Source organism: Lupinus angustifolius, chromosome LG01 (genome assembly GCF_001865875.1).
Source record: "Lupinus angustifolius cultivar Tanjil chromosome LG01, LupAngTanjil_v1.0, whole genome shotgun sequence".
Classification (NCBI taxonomy): domain Eukaryota; kingdom Viridiplantae; phylum Streptophyta; class Magnoliopsida; order Fabales; family Fabaceae; genus Lupinus; species Lupinus angustifolius.
This window is the reverse complement of record NC_032009.1, coordinates 5,972,329-5,988,882: the sequence shown is the minus strand read 5'-3', so window position 1 is coordinate 5,988,882 and position 16,554 is coordinate 5,972,329. Positions and strand designations below refer to the sequence as shown.

The window sequence follows — 16,554 nt, the reverse complement described above, 5'->3', positions numbered from 1 at the left end:
ACACACAACTTTGAATCCATATTCAAGATTCAGTCTCACTAAACTAATTAGAAATAGAGTAGAGGCCTAAGTAAAGTGACATAAGTCACACAACTGTATCAGAAACACTCAACCATGTGCTACTACATTGAACAATGAGATCCTTCAAAAGGTTTATGTAGATATTATGATCATGTCTCACATTCAAAAGTTCCTTGGCTGCATCATGAAGATCACAGAGGAAAGATGTACCACTTAACTAAATTAAACAAATATGTAGGGAGACATACCAAACATCATTTGATTCATTATGACATAAAAATGCTTAAGTACTTATAACTACGTATTGCCACAAATATTTTGTTTGAGCTAGCTATATATACATAAAATAAGCACCTATAACTACTTATCGATATCATTCATAGAATACACAAGAGCATATATTTGAATTTGTGGACTTTATATAATTAGTAACAGTTTCACCTGTGCTATCATTCACAATTGTAGAAGAGGTCATGAAAATTTGAGCAACATTAGGATATTGACCACTTTCAAGTATAGTACCAACGCCTCCAATTTATTAGAAATGGAGTGGCCCTAACTGCAGATACATGAAATAATTGTATCTTGAAAGATAGTAAAACCATGCAACTAATTTCAAGCTCCACTAGTCAAAGATAATACAAAATGTAAAAATTCAATTAATTGGTAGGCATATCTTACCAAAATTTGGCAATCAGAATTCCTTTTGGGGAAAGACTAACACTGCAACAAATTTAAGCTCAGAAGTCTAGTCTCGGTGAAAGTATAAAATTGGAAATTTTGAGTGTTAAATCACCTATTATCTCTTAGGTCCAACACAAATGCATTAACATTATTAATCCTTAATGTATTGATTGCTTCCTTGATAACACCTGCAAGGGTAGCAAATTCACAATTAAGATAAGGTTTTGCATTGTAAGAAGCAAAGTTGCACCTACTAGAACCATGATGTTTGAAACATTTAGGGGTTGAAGCAGTGGCTAACATGCAAAGAAGGGACTCCATTTGGTTCCTAGAAATAAAGTCTCCAACAAAAGCTACATGCTTATTCTTAATGAGTTGGAGAAAAGTGTGAGGTTCAAACCTTGGAAGATTGCATTGACTTGGTTTCCATCTCTAGTAAAGATAACATGAATCATGCCTTCCATCGATTATACAATTTTGGCTTTGTTTGATTTTGATCTTTCTACAAGTGGTATCATTATATAGAAGGCCTTTCTTGTCACGTACCCATGTACCATTGGAATAGACACATATGTTCTCATAAGGCTTTTTCCTTTTTTGCATTGAAGAACAATTGAGTAATTTGAGACATGTTTTTAAACTAACAAATACCACATCCTAATCCCAATTCTATATTTCTATTTGAATTTATGATAAAAATGAAAAAACATTCCGGATGAACTGAATGTGGTGTGGTGAACCAACATTCCAAGCTTTCTTCTCCTACAACCCCTGATTGGGGATCTCCGGATGGAAAATTAGTCTGGGCCATAAATGGAGAAGAGCTGAATAAGCTGACGGAAACTACTTCTTTTGGATTCTGAAGCACAAATGCTCCTTTAACGATAGTTACAACAACAATGCTTGCAGATATTGATGAACCGAATGTGTCTTGGGTCCACTCACTTGTGAAGGATGATCCATTGCTAAAGTGACATTGCTACATGGTAGTACATAGTATAAGAACCTCTCAAGCTAAAAGAAGCACAAACAACAATCACAAAAAAAAGAGTAGTGCCTACCTTGGCTAGCTCTACTCTCATCCTGACTACTATTTCCATAATAATGAAAATCATCATGTTGTTCTGGAAGGTGAAAGTTCATCAAAGACTACAAAACAGTGCAATCAACAACAAAAAATAAAACAAAAAAATGAACGACTATAACAAAATCCATATAATTTAGCTTTTTTTTCTTTCTAAAACACGCATAACTAAACAACAATTCAAATTAAGATACAAAATACATTTTCGGGTTTCATCCATTGCTTCAATTCCTTCTACATGACTTCACATGAATTTTTAAGTATACCAATCTGCAGGACAATCTATATCAGTTCCAACAATCAAGAACTATTGGAATTTCAAAATACAGAATTCTTGAGATTCAAAATCAATAATATTTATTATTAATATCAGAAGTCTCAATAACAAATAGAGAGTGACTGGAAGAGTCTCAATAACAATATCAATAATTGATTAAACTTGTAAAGATGTTTAATTTCCATGTCTCCCCTTCCATTGCAACCTTATCCTGACAAATCACATTTCTGACCACACTATCAACGCTGCTACTTGCACACGAGCTTTTGCATACTAGTTTTACACCAATTATAGTATACACAAACACACAAATCAATTCACATCATCATAGTGAATGATTTTGTTTGATGAAAGTTAAAAATTTGTCTTGTTTTCTACATACATACACTCTGATACTGACATGTACGTATATATGAGAGTATGAGTTTTGTGCAATCAACATTTTTCATTTTGCGCCTTTGTAAATCTTCAAGACTCGATCATGAAGAAGGAAATCTCGCAGATCCATTGAGAAACTATCCTACCTCCTCCTTCACATGTTCCCAAGATCCAAATTAATCCATGAATAGATCAAACAATTGCAACAAAATACGTGGAAACTAAAACCAATAAACTTAATTACCACATACCTTCATCATAACCTATTTTCATTTTCATACATCTAAAATGATATAGAACCTTGATATGACAAAGCTGCAATATGCTCAAACAGTTGAACTATGAGTTCAATTAACGTAACTAGCTACTTCAATAAAAGTATATATAAAATATTTTTATTCAATTTCAAATCACATTCCATCAAAAACCATAATTGCACTCATTTGAATATTTTATCAAACACATGGTGTGCTTCGAAGTATCAACCATCCTAAATGCTAATAAGTAATAACATATGCTAAAAGGTGAACAGAGGTAAAATTGAAGCAAACAAATGATTGAAGAGAAAATACAAAACCCTACGAACTTTATAATTCCCTTGAAAGCACCACTCTCAATCATCATATTTGGCCCCAAATTGAATGAATATCGAAGTCCCATTTCACTAACAATCCTGGAGCATCTTCAAGAGTAAAGCCCTGAAGATAAAGGAGAAAGAAAAAATCTGGGAATAAAACATGTTAGCATAGCAACCTGGATTAAAGAAAATGGAAATAAATTCCAATTATTCTCAACACTTAAGCTAATTAAGTGACCTAAACACATACAGCAAAAGCTAATCAGGGGATAAATCGAATTTGTCTCCTTCACTCTTTCTCTGTCGTCTTCGACTATTTGTTATATGTTTTCATATTGATTTCATCTCAATCCTGTGGTAACTCAATTAAGTCCTTTTTTACAATTCAATCTCTTAAACCCCAACTTCTCATTATATTTTCTCTATTTTAACAAATCATTCATTCAAATTTCATAAGTCAAGAAGAAAATTTGAACAATAAGAAGCTCTAACCTATGGCTTCAACTCAAGAAATCACCCATTCAAATCCGCAAGAAGTTCACGGTTGAGGAAACTAGAGCTTCGGGAAGACTCGATGGAGGAAGTGAATCGATTACAAGATGCGAATAAGAAGGAGTGATGAGAGAATGAGGATGCATATTTGAAGAAAATCAAAGCGATGATGGGAGAAGTTACAGTGATGGAAGAAGTGAGGTGCTAAAGCTTTTTCTCACAGTAAGAATGGAGAAATGAAAGTATGGGCCATTTCCATACTTATTTTACAACGGGCCCGATCCAGATATACACCAATTTTGAGATTCAATTTTAAGTTTGCCACGGTTTCACTTAGTGTTGTTGAATTGGTGTGTCCATTTTCCTTTATTTTGTAGTGACATATTGTTTAAGATAATAATTGAAAGTGTTAACTATGATGAGTAATTAATATATGGCAATATAAGACAAATATTCGTAATAGTGTCTTTAGAATTATCAAATATTATTTATACTTTCAAGATAATTTGTTTGAGTAATTAATATATGGCAATATAAGACAAGAAATCAACAAAAAATAAGTAGCTAGTGTTTCTTATTTCAAGTGATAAATAAATAATTTTTTGGTACTACCAATGGTATCCTCTCGCCTTATGGATAAAGAATTAATCCCTTTCGGGGGATGTGATTGCCCCTTTCAACAAGTGTCGCTCTCAAGAATTGAACCCTTGACTTTTTTTATCATCATATGGATCTAGTGGATCCTTACACCACTAAATCAATATCTTGTTGGTAAAGTGATAAAAAAATATGAAAAGATTGAGAAAAAAACTTAAGTATTAATTAAAATGTTAAAGATGGAGTATATGTAATGGTATATAGTAATCATATAAATAAATAAGAGTTTAATGAGATGTTAGGTAAGTTATATAAACTTAAAAGGGATTTCCTATTCGCCCTTCGAGCAATATTTAAGGGACCCAAAAATATGTAATCAATTTTGAAAGTGGTGGTGCATTTAACTTAAGAGTCAACATTTTAAGTTTTGTGAGGTTGACTTTAAGCTTTTGAATTTTTATTCATTGTCTTAAGGGTAATGATTAGCAAAATCCAACTAATTAAATGCCAAATATCAATTTTCTCTTTAGGTATATAAAGTATTTATTTCGATTATATGTCATTTTAATTCTCTTTTGTCAACCCTATTTCACTTCTCACATTTGATTCTTTAATAAACGTTTTTAAAAATTGAACCTAAAATTATATTTTAATTATATAATTAATTAAAAAACTTACCTTTGGGATTTAATAGGAAGGTTACAAATCGTGTTACAACTATGTACAACAATTTTTAAGGAACCCAAAACTTAGCTGGTTGAAGGGCAAAATATATCATTTTTTCCAAACACAATATTCTACAACATACTATAGGTCAAACATAGATATTTAGAGGATTTCTTTTAAAGGCTAGAGTACAACAACACTCCAAATTTATTAAGGAAGAGCAAACTAGAACAAGACAGATGAAAACAAAGAATAGAAAAGGAAACAAAGCCACCAAAAGGAGGCAATTACATGTGCGCAATCTATATCTATTTTTATTAGAATCAGAGACAATAAAAGAGGAGATACAATCTCACCACGAGTCACACTTTGATTGAATTTCAAATGAAGTCAACTTGTTCGCACAAGCATTTCCTTCCCTAAAGATAAGCGAGATTTTAAACCTCATTCCCTTGACTAATTCATTGCATTGGTTCCAGCAGCAGAGCAACTTCTAAGGAGGGGCGGCTTGACCACTGAAAATATCAACCACCATTGTAGAATCACATTCCAACCAAACCAAGTTCCAGCCCCTTAGATAGCTTTTATTGCAACTAAAAGCTCTGCATAGATGAAATTTTGTATCTCAAAATAAGCAGCAAAACAACTCAAGAAATCCCCATTGTTGTCTCTAAATATTTCACCACCTCTAACATGTCCAGGGGATCCATGAGCAGCTTCATCCAACCAACCATGGGGGGCTCCAAAGAACCTCAACAATTTTGGGAGAGGATATATTTAGAGGATGAAGTGTTGCCGAATCAAGGTGAAGAGTTTCACATCTTAGATTGGTGGATGTTAAATGAGACAAAATATCTAACCTTGCAAAGAATTAAAAGACATTTACTACTTATTCCTATCTTTATTCTTGCTTCATAATCTTCATTTAATATAGATGGCAAGATTCTTATTCCTCATTACACTATATTGCATCCAGGTACTATAAATGCATTATTGTGTCTCTAAGATTGGCTAATGATTTACACAAAATATAATAATATTTATTACTTTTAATTAGATATTTTTATAGATTTGTTATATGAATTTTGAATGAAGTTATATTATTTTTTATAGGTCCTCCAAAATTAAAAGCGAACATCATTAAGTGCGGTATAATATTAAAAGATTTTGATGTTAGTGATGTTTCTTATGTTGTGATTATAAAAATTATTAATATTTGTTGCTTGGATTTTAAATTGTGTTTTTATTTTATAGGAATCAATTAGCCAAGATAATGCTTTTAAAGAGAATGATGTCAATCATTGAAGATCACTTGTAAGATATCATGGTGATTGTATTTTGAATGGACTTTTGCTGAATTGTGTTGAAAACTTCAATATTTGGAAAGTATTTTAAATTTAAAATTGGTATGAATTATTAAATTTTCATGAATACTGTTTAATTTTGGAAACATAATTCTTAAATTTGGATTTTTAATTTTGCATGCTTGAATTTGACTACATGTTCTGTAGTCAAGTACAATTTTTTTGGGCTTGAATTGGTTATCATTTTAGACAAAAAAAAAAAGTTAAAAATACGTGATTAGCTTCACTGCAAAAGCAATATGGTTATCATTATCTTTTTTATTCTTAATAGGTACATGACAATCAAAATATCCAAAAAGTAATCTCCTATAAAGTATTTTTCGAACTTTAAACTACCTAACAAATAATAGTGGGTAGATATTATTTTTGTGAGAATCTACTAAAATCCACATAAAACATGTAGGTACTTGGCTATTTATAGGCAATAAAACATGTAGGTACTTGGCTATTTATAGGCAAAATTTCGTAGTGAGTAGTTACTACTCGTACATGTTTTTATCCCTAGTTTTATCTTAAGTATTTGGTATGTATCAATATGAAAAGAAAATATTTGATATACATGATACAAAAACCATTATTTAGTATATTTATCTTTTCTATATATACCATAACTTATAGAAATAATAAAAATAAAATTAATTTTCTTTTCTTCTTCTTATTTTTTGAAATAAACGCTTTTTAAAATAAATTAATTTGTTCTTTTATTTTTTATTTGTTTATAATAATTACACTATTTGAAAAAATAATAATAAATAATTTTTAATTAGATCATAATAAAATAACAATAAATATTTTATTAAATTTTAATTATATTATTTTAAGGAATTTAAAAGGGAAGTCGTGTAGTATCTTTCCTCCATGTTAATTTTGAAAAGTAATTATTATTATTAGTAGTTTAGTACTACCTCTATCATTTCCAGGACAACTAGAAGGTTCACGATGAATATTGTATTTTTTCTGTTAACTTCTATATTAAACATTTTTAAATTAATTTAATTTTTAGTTTTAAATTTACTCCTATGAATTAGTTATTGGAAAAATACGATTAAATCCAAAATTAACTTTTAATTCCATAATTAATTTAAAATTATTTTTTGGGATTTAATAGGAATGTCACAACTCATGTCATATTTTTCTTTCTCCTTTGAGTTATGAAGCTCTCATTGTTATAGTATTATCTATGCCATCTCTCAAAGTGGGAATACAGTTTACAACCAATGTTGTCTCTTTTCTATTAATTTACTTGTTAATTAATTAAATTGATTGCTTCAATAAAAATTATTATTATTAAATGCTTGCATTTGTTAAATCAAATTGAGAATTGGGAGAACATTCGCAATTAATATTATCTTTTTCCTTCTATTCAGGTTGAGAAGTGATTGCGATTATTAGTATTGTTTCTGAGTTTTGACATACTCAAACTAGGGAGAATAGTCTATGATATGCTTTTATCTTTAAAATTCGATTAATTAAAATATTAATTAATTTTCAATCATAACTAAATAATCTTGGATTTATTCTGTACTTGTAAATACGTAAAAGCAAAAGAAAATTTTGTTGGACATGGCAATAAGATTTATTATTTTTATTTAATAGTTAAATATTTAATTATTAAGTGTAAAGTATAAATTAGTCCATCCAATTATAGAGAGTAGCATTTTAATGCGCGGCGACATGATATTAATATCTACTTTGATTTGTAATTGACTCTCAAACTAAAAATAAATTTGTTTTCATAAATTGGGCACAAAAAGAGGATTTTCAATATTTTGTTAACAAAAAACATAGTAGTAACTCCAAACTATTCAGAGATGATAGAATTCATTCTCCTTTTCTTAAGTAGTCTAACCTATAATAATTAAATATTGGCCACAACGATTTTATCTATGAAATTAATTTAATTGGATCGAATGATTATATAACACTATGCTCATAGCCAAATTGTGATAACTTGAAGATGTCATTTGTTTTTTAGATAAGTCTTTTGGTATGCAAGTAAAAATAAAAAGTAATAGAAAAATAAAAATAATTTAATTTATTGTACGTAACTTTCTTGATTTTTAAAAAAAATACCACTAGATCAATATTAGTAACATTTAACATTAGTTTACTTCTCCTCCTACAAAAAATATTGTAGTATTTTCTAATTGATAGTCAAGTTAATGAAAAATTAACTTAATTTCACTAAATTACAAGAAGAAAAAAGAAATATAATTAATCATTTTAATAAGGGAAAATAAAAAAAAAATCATAGAATTATACCAAATCATTAATGTTTTGCTATTGAAGGTGTTAGCTGTGAGGTTTAGAAAAAAAAAGAAAAAAACAGAGAAAAAGAAGAACATATTTCCTTTCTTTGTACCAACTTTGTTTTAAGCTAGTGATAGCATGCATAATTAGTTTTCCCCAACTTAATAGGCTGCAAAATATCATTTAAACTATGATTAAATATATTTTCTTTATAGATTCACTTAGTTTTACCTATTTTTATAAGACATGCATCTGATATAAAAAATAATTATTAGTGATTGTTGTTGATATTAAAAGAATAAAGAAGTAAATAAAATCACATTCTTCATAAAAATAGTAATAGAGAAAAAAAGTTATTATTTTAATTATGTTAGGAAGGAGAAGCACACATCTTGACAGGTATTAGTTCCTTACCTGAATAAGGGATATCCTTACTAATACAAAAAACAAAGTTAGTCATCCCGATGAATTAACAAACATATTGACAAAGGCACACTCTGTAATCACCAACCAGGCTACAATACCCTTTACTCTCATTATATTTGCTAGCACATTTTTCATTACAACAATTTTGATCGCACTCACCAGCACACAATCCTGAACCCCCGGTGCAATAATTCTTAGATGGTGGGTTTTGAACACAGTAATCACAATTGCACAAGCCAAAATTACAAGATCCTTGACCACCAGGGTGCTTGGCTTTACAATTTTGGTCACATTGCCCAGCTGCACCACATGCACCCATAGGATCTCGTGAGCATGTTTTGTCAGCTAATGTTGGCATCATACTCCAAGCTGTTGAATATAAAAACAAAAAATAGAGAATCAAAAGAAGGAAAATATTTCTAATCAAGAGTACAAGTTGATTTGTTGTTTTTATATATTATATATCATTTGTACTATAACATCACTATGTTAAACAACAAATTTTTTACCTGCTACCATTACAACTATAATTCCAAACAATTGGCAATAGTTTACAAAGTGATTGGCCATGTGTTAAAAGTAGAACAAAAAAAGATGATTATATGAATTTGCTTATATGAAGGGATATTGAAAGTGCAGAAGTTTTCCTATTTATAGAGATTATAATTTAAAAATACCTTAAGTATGAGATTTGTTAACTAGTATAATTTTATATATTTATATATCATATCCATAAATCGATTTCTCAGATTTGTTAACTAGTATAATTTTATATATTAATATATCGTATCTGTGAATAGATTTCTCTGTGTGGACTAAAAGAAAAGATGAAGATTTCATCCACTTTTAGAAATGGAGATGTCATTAAGTTTTTAAAAGTAGTGAAATATTAGGAAAATAAATAAATGACAAAGTCAACAACATTTGTTAAAAAAGTCAAATGTGAGGCGTAAAATCACGTGACAAAAGAGAATTAATCAAAATAAATAATTTAAATACATAAATAGAAAATTGTCCATTAATTAAAAAAGTTTATATAATTTACTTCACATTTCATTAAATTATTATTAATTTATATGAATATGTATGAATGTCGTGATTAAACATTTTTATCTGACTCAAAAAGGCTTAAAATAAATTTAATTTTTTTATTGCATATATCAACAAAAAAAATCATAAAAAAATATTTTTATTGAGCATTTAATTGGTTCATTAGTATGGGATTCTGTTTCAGATTAGTTTTTCCCCATTTTTTATTTTTGCACTTTCAATAAAAATAAGTATGTGTTAAAATTGTTTACGCAATTATTGACTCAATAATAATCAAATATTATTTTGTTTTTGGTTTTTGAATAATTTTTAAACGGATTTGAAGTGACTTAATAATCACTTATTATCCTAATTATGGAATGATTCTATTCTTCTAAAAATATACATTGTCAAATAACCCAAAATTTTGTTTTCCTATTAATTAAAAAAATAAAAATTAAGTATAAATTAGATGCCCCGGAATAAAAAGACATAATTATTTATCACAAAAAGACATTTTTTAGATGCCCTGAAATAAAAAAATATTTAATTTAAATTTTTAAATTCTTCATTAAAGGTGAATCCCAATTTTTAATAAGGAGTCCAAATTAATTAGAGTCAGATTTTTAGTATTTAAACATGTGTTGAATGTTTTTTTTAAATCAAGTAAGAATATGCGTTTGTTCAAGTGGTACATGCTTAATTTCTTTTAAGTAAGATTTCAGATTCAAGTCTTATAGATGAAAAAATATCCACTAACAAGGTTAGCCCCACATATGGACGTTCCCGGCTTGAATAGAATTGCCATCAGTGCAAAAATACTTGTAAAAAAATAAAAAAAAAGTCGACTACCACACAATCTTCACTATCCCAAAATAAATAATAAAAAAACCTCAGCCCTTTTTACCAAAAAAATAAACCGTCGAAAATGGCAAAGATTAATTGCCTCGGATACTGTGAAAAAACATTGGAGAAATCTTTTCCTTTTTTGGCTCCTCAAATTTTATTCCAAAAATGTTTACCATTTAATATCACTGTCTTTGCAAATGTTACATTCTTATATATGAATAAAAGAGAATATAATAGGGAAAACGTTGACCTGTGTTACTGTTCCAACCTGAAAAACCTTCCTGGCGCTTAAAATCCCACGCGGTCGTACGCTCGCTTGGAAACCGTGCTCCAATGTCCCAGCAAATCATTTCCGCCCCCTTGGTCCCCATTTTCAGCATTTACTTTGACGTTTCTAGAGCCAATCAAATTTGGACAGCAACCCCGTCTGGAAGAGTGCCTCCGCGGGAGATCTAAGCTTCTGTCTTAGCATGGGATCCTCTACGTTTGAGTGTACACTCAGACACCGTGTTCCGTTCATGTGGCAATCCCTTGTGCCTACACACCAATGACAATAGGTCTGTACAAGCAGTTCTGAATAGGGCACTTCGTAGACCCACCCACTCAACCATTTTGATACTTAGAATTATGATGGAAACGAGTCGAACTGAGTTGAACCATAGTTCAGTTTGGTTTAGTTTGATAAGGATTGATTCAGCTCAAAATTCGACTCGAGTTCAATACGAGTTATTTTTTTCGGCTCGGTTAAAGTTCGCGAACTGTTCGGTTCAGTTCAAATGGTTCATTTGGACCACTCAAATAATTAATTAAAATTTTAAAAATAATTCAAAAGGTTATATAAATAAATAACAATAAATATAAAAAATAATATATGAGTCATAATAAATATAAAAATTAGTTTATATAAATAAATAAATAAATATATATATATATATAGAGCTAGTTATAAACCTAACGAGTCGAACTATATCCAACTCAAGTTCGACTCGTTTATTTAACGAGATCAATTTCTAGCTCAAGTTCAACTCATTTGGTTCATGAACTAAGTTTATTGAACTAAATAATAAATCGAGTTTCGAACGAATACCGAGTTGGTTCAGTTCATTACCACCCCTACTTAGTGTCTCCCCGGACTTGTGCAGGTACTAGTGAGTCTCCTACCCACAAGTTCTTAGGTATCCAAACAATTCGTGTGTACCTAAAAATTTAGAAAATATTTTAAAAAAAATGAAAACAATTTATACACGTGCATGTTTTTCTTATAAGCAAATGTTTCTCAAAATATTGCATCTTGCTTTAGACAATAAAAAGAAAAGGTTATATATATAAATCTAATCTTATTTTTATACAATAACAATAAACATAAAAAAATAGTTTATATTATATTATATTATAAAATATTTTATTATATATAAATATATATTGACCTATCTCATAAAACTAACAAGTCAAACTGTATTCAACTCAAGTTCGGCTTATTTGGTTCATAAACCAAGTTTATCAAGCTAAATAATAAATCGAGTTTCACATGAATACCAATTTGGTTTGGTTCATTGTTCAACCCTACTCGTGGGTGTGGGTGCGTATTATCCAAATCCAGATTACTCAACAATGGGTTTCCAAATAATCGATCCCAACTATCCATAGGTGCAAAAAAATGACCCAAACACGACCCATTGTGAATATTACTGGCGGATACTCACGGATCCGGGTAGCCTTTGTCATCCCTACACCCACGTGGAACCTCTCCCGATAGTCTTCCTCGTCATCACGTGAAAGCCAATCTAATCGTGGCAGTGTAGCATGTCCTAGGCTACTTGTAGGGCTAAGCATGAGTCAAGTTGGGCAAGGTAAGGCTTGTCTCTTACCCACCCTAAATATTTGTCGTGACCCGATTTTCGGTTGGAAGACCGGCTCTACGACTTAGGAAGAGGCGAACTCGATTTTTTACCTCTCCCAATTGATTTGGAGTCGCCACTACGTTTTTTGCGGTTAAAACGTAGTAAACTCTTAGTTTATGCTCAATTTGAATAAAAGTGGTCTTTGAATAGAGATTCTGAACTCGAAAGTCGATTACGGATCGGGGAAGGTATTAGCACCCCGTCCGTTCGTATTAAAATGGTACCCTCGCTAATCACACAGATTTTTATACCCTTAAAAATTATTCATTCAAAATTCAATTAGGAAACAAAATATTTTTATTTTTATATTTACATCTGACAAGAGGTTATCTTGCTCCTACGTATCCCCTCGTTCAATAGGGAAATCAAGACTACGTAGTTCTAGTTGGAAAATTGGTTAGCTACTTTGGTTGATTGTTAGTAATTTAGAAAATACTGATAGGTTTGGAAGTATTGATTTATTGAATTGATTAATTTGAAATTCTTTAAAATATATAATTGTTTCGATTCAATGAGACTAATAGTTTAGAAACGGTGTTGGTCGCAGACCTTCTCCTCATTTTCAGGGGAGTTAGAAACGACTCAAACCATAACCTCACTATAAAAATTTTGCAATAACTTAAGTAATAAAATAGTTGTTAATTATTTTTTATGTGAAATTAATAGCTTAAAGACGGTGTTGGTCGAAGACCTTCTTCCAATTTTCAGAGAAGTTAGAGACAACTCGAACCACGACCTTACTATACAAATTTCATATTTAATTTATTGATGAAATAGTTTTGCATTATTATTTATATTATTAAACATGCATTTATATTATTTAGTTTAAGATAATGTGTATGATATCATTTAATATTTGGTAATAACATATACTATCCAATTCACTATACATGTCACAACAAATAGTAAATCGAAAGAAATAAAAAAAAAAGGGAATTAAGTTATCATAATATCATATGAATAAATTAAAAGTAGGCATTTAGTAATAAGAATGAGTTTAATTGGGAGGGATTAGAAAGCAATATAGGGAAACCCCCTTTATACCTCACGAACCAGAGAAATGGGAGGGGATGAAATCCCTAAAAAATCTCCTCCTCCTTTCTTCTTCATCCCCATGGCAAGGAAGCACAACCCTCCTCCTTCTTTTCTTCTTCTTCTTCTTCGACGGCGCAATGGTGACCTAGGGCTGTCCGTGGCAGTTTTTTCGTTTTTTAGCGGCGGTGACAGTTAATTCACGATTGTGCCCCATTTTGAAGCCTCTTCGTGGTTAGTGATGGTCCTCTTCCTTGCTTCGATGAAGGTGAACTCATCTCCTTCTTCACTTTTCGTTTTCTTATTCCATTGGTTTTGGTCATGCTGGTATTGGTTTGTTCTCTTTTTTTTAGGTTTTTCAGTAGGTGAATCAAGGGAGAGTGAAGACGGTGTGGTAAGGTGGTTCGCGGTGGTTTCTGATTTGGGTGTACACAAGACCAACAACAGTGGAGTAGCGAAGCTTTTGGAATGGTGATGTCACTTAAGGTATATTTTATACTCCCAATTCTTACTTCGAATACTTTATCAATGGTTCTGGATGCCCCTTATGTCTATGTATGTTCATGTTTGATTGCTTTTATGATTTGCTAGTTAAATGAATGTTCATGCGAGTCCAGTTGAAGGGTATGATTTAATGCTAAAAATGATGTTTTGTGTAGATGCCAATATGTTATGCATATTATCAATAGTAGGTAGAAATGATGTTGGTGTTCTTTGTACTAAAACATTGTGTTGTTAAGACGTGGGTATAAACAGCAAAATACACCTAAGGATATAAATTATGTAATGATAAACATGGTATAGTATGATGATTGCTGATGATAAAACAAAATGCTAACCTGAGTTGTCGGTTTATTAAAATAATGCACCTGGTGTTGGTTCCTTCCTTTTGTTGATACTCCTTTATAATTCCTTCATCCCTGAAACCTCTTTGGTTCGGCTAGTGTTTACACTTTTAATCTCTTGATGCATCTTGTATTATGAATTTGTATACAAGCTCTCTGGTTTTTGCACGATTATCTTTTAATAGATCGTCGTATATGAAGAGGTTATGGTCGGTACAGAAATTTGGTTATGAAGACAGAGAACAAGATGATAGTGTATGAGAAAAGATGTAGGTCGTAATGAACATGTGTCAAAAAACCTCTGTATCCGCATATATGTGGTGTTTGTTTTCTTTCTCTTCTTGATGGTTGTTTTTCTATGTTGTGTGATATGTGTATGTGTACATCCCCTATCAGTATGCTCTTTCTCTCTCTCTTTGTATTGTAGTCTTTTTCTCTAGTTTTTATGTGTTACCCTCTGCTTGTTGCTTTATATGGCCTTTTATAGCTGAGTATGAGTTAATACAAAAATCCTTTGAATTGCTAACTGAAATTTAGTAATATGCCCTGACCTTTTGCTCTCTCATTATATCATTCTGAAACTGCTCAATAACCGCTGATTATGTAACTGCATAGTAACTTTTTGATTTTCTCTTCCTAATTATCATCTTTGAGATTTTATTCTGAAGCTTTATAACTGATTGTAACAGAAGCATTAACTCCTTTCTGAAATTCATCACATGACTGATATGTTTGGTAATACTCTTGCTGCCTAAATGACTCTGAATGTGTAACAGAAATCTGCACTGGTTCACCAGCTTTTCACGTTTGGCCTATTTTTCTTCCTTTTTATTGATTTCTGTAACTAAAAGGGATTGACCTTTGATTTGTATATTTATGGTTTCTTTTCTGCACCTCTTGGCTTTCTATTCTGATTATTATACTCATCATTTGCTGATTGTAACTGATACAATAATGATGCATTGCATTAGTTTAGTATCACTTTATTTGTAACTCATAGTTGATTGGACTGATTGATGTCATCTCTTTTGATTATATTGATACTGCTCATTGATATTGCATCGTATTGCTGATTAATACTATGTAACTGAAAATAGTATATTCCATCTGATTAATACCATCTTTCCACTACTTGATGACTCACAACCTGGCTCTTCTTTCTCTTGACATTATTTCAGCAATGCCTCAAGTTTTACAAACGTCCACAAGGGATAAAAACCTGTGTAGGTCTTGACCTCTGACTGTTTATTGTTTGAATATGGTTTACTGTTTAAAGATACTATACTAAAACTCGCTGATTCTACCCTCTTTTCATGAATTCATGTGCAGCATGAGTCGCTAGATTTTTACCAAAGGCCATAATCGAGGGGGCCTGTTATGCTCGACTCCAAACGCCTTTAAGCACTCCCTTTCAAAAGAAGATTAATCGAACTCATATGGTGGAAAGAGAACTCATGAAGGAATCAACTTCAAAAGAGTGTTTGCATAACTGTTTTATCTAATTCAGATTTAAAACAACAGAAAAATCTCCATTTTGAGAAAGCTTGATAGTGTTACTGATCTTAATAGCTTTAGCAGCTTCATTTTCTATGTTTGATTTTATGCACAAAAGCAGCACACAACTTGAACTGGACTCTATAGTTGAAGGTTTTGTGGACTTTGATTTAGAGAGACTGAAGTTTGAGAGGGTCTTTGTAAAAAACAGAGTTGAAAAGGTGCAACAACATCAACCTCTATTGTTTTGATTAGTCTATGACTTTTCTTGCCTCTTAAAGATGTGGCTCCGAGACTAATTGTAATTGTTGTACTACTTATTTGTGTCTCCTTGTTCAATTAATTTCTGCACAACTGACATAGTATGATCCACCTTTGTTGCAGTTGGTAATCTTACGAGCATTATATTGATCCCAACAAAGAAATGGTTTACTAAAAAACTTCATGATGGTCAAGGAAACAAATACTATTCTACATGGAAAAGTTGATATGCCCAACTCACACATTAACTACTAAAAGGATCTGATCTGAATTCTTTAATCACAACTAATGTATAAAATCATTATTCAAAGGAAATAAAACATTTTA

General features: G+C 30.9%; 1 protein-coding gene and 1 long non-coding RNA gene across 3 annotated transcripts; one reads left to right on the top strand and one right to left on the bottom strand.

Annotated features, from left to right (window-relative positions):
- On the bottom strand, positions 8,860-9,428 carry LOC109343442 (defensin-like protein 183). The gene is made up of 2 exons (XM_019581757.1): positions 9,326-9,428; positions 8,860-9,185 (listed from the first exon to the last, which is right to left on the bottom strand). Exons 1-2 carry the CDS (start codon positions 9,384-9,386, stop codon positions 8,860-8,862), a joined length of 387 nt encoding a protein of 128 aa, XP_019437302.1. The 5' UTR covers positions 9,387-9,428.
- Positions 13,635-16,220, top strand: LOC109342199. 2 transcript variants are annotated; one of them, XR_002107039.1, is made up of 4 exons: positions 13,635-13,895; positions 13,981-14,113; positions 15,651-15,695; positions 15,802-16,220. It is a non-coding gene; the product is annotated as an uncharacterized LOC109342199 (long non-coding RNA). The 2 variants fall into 2 exon arrangements; XR_002107038.1 differs by having other exon boundaries at positions 13,635-14,113.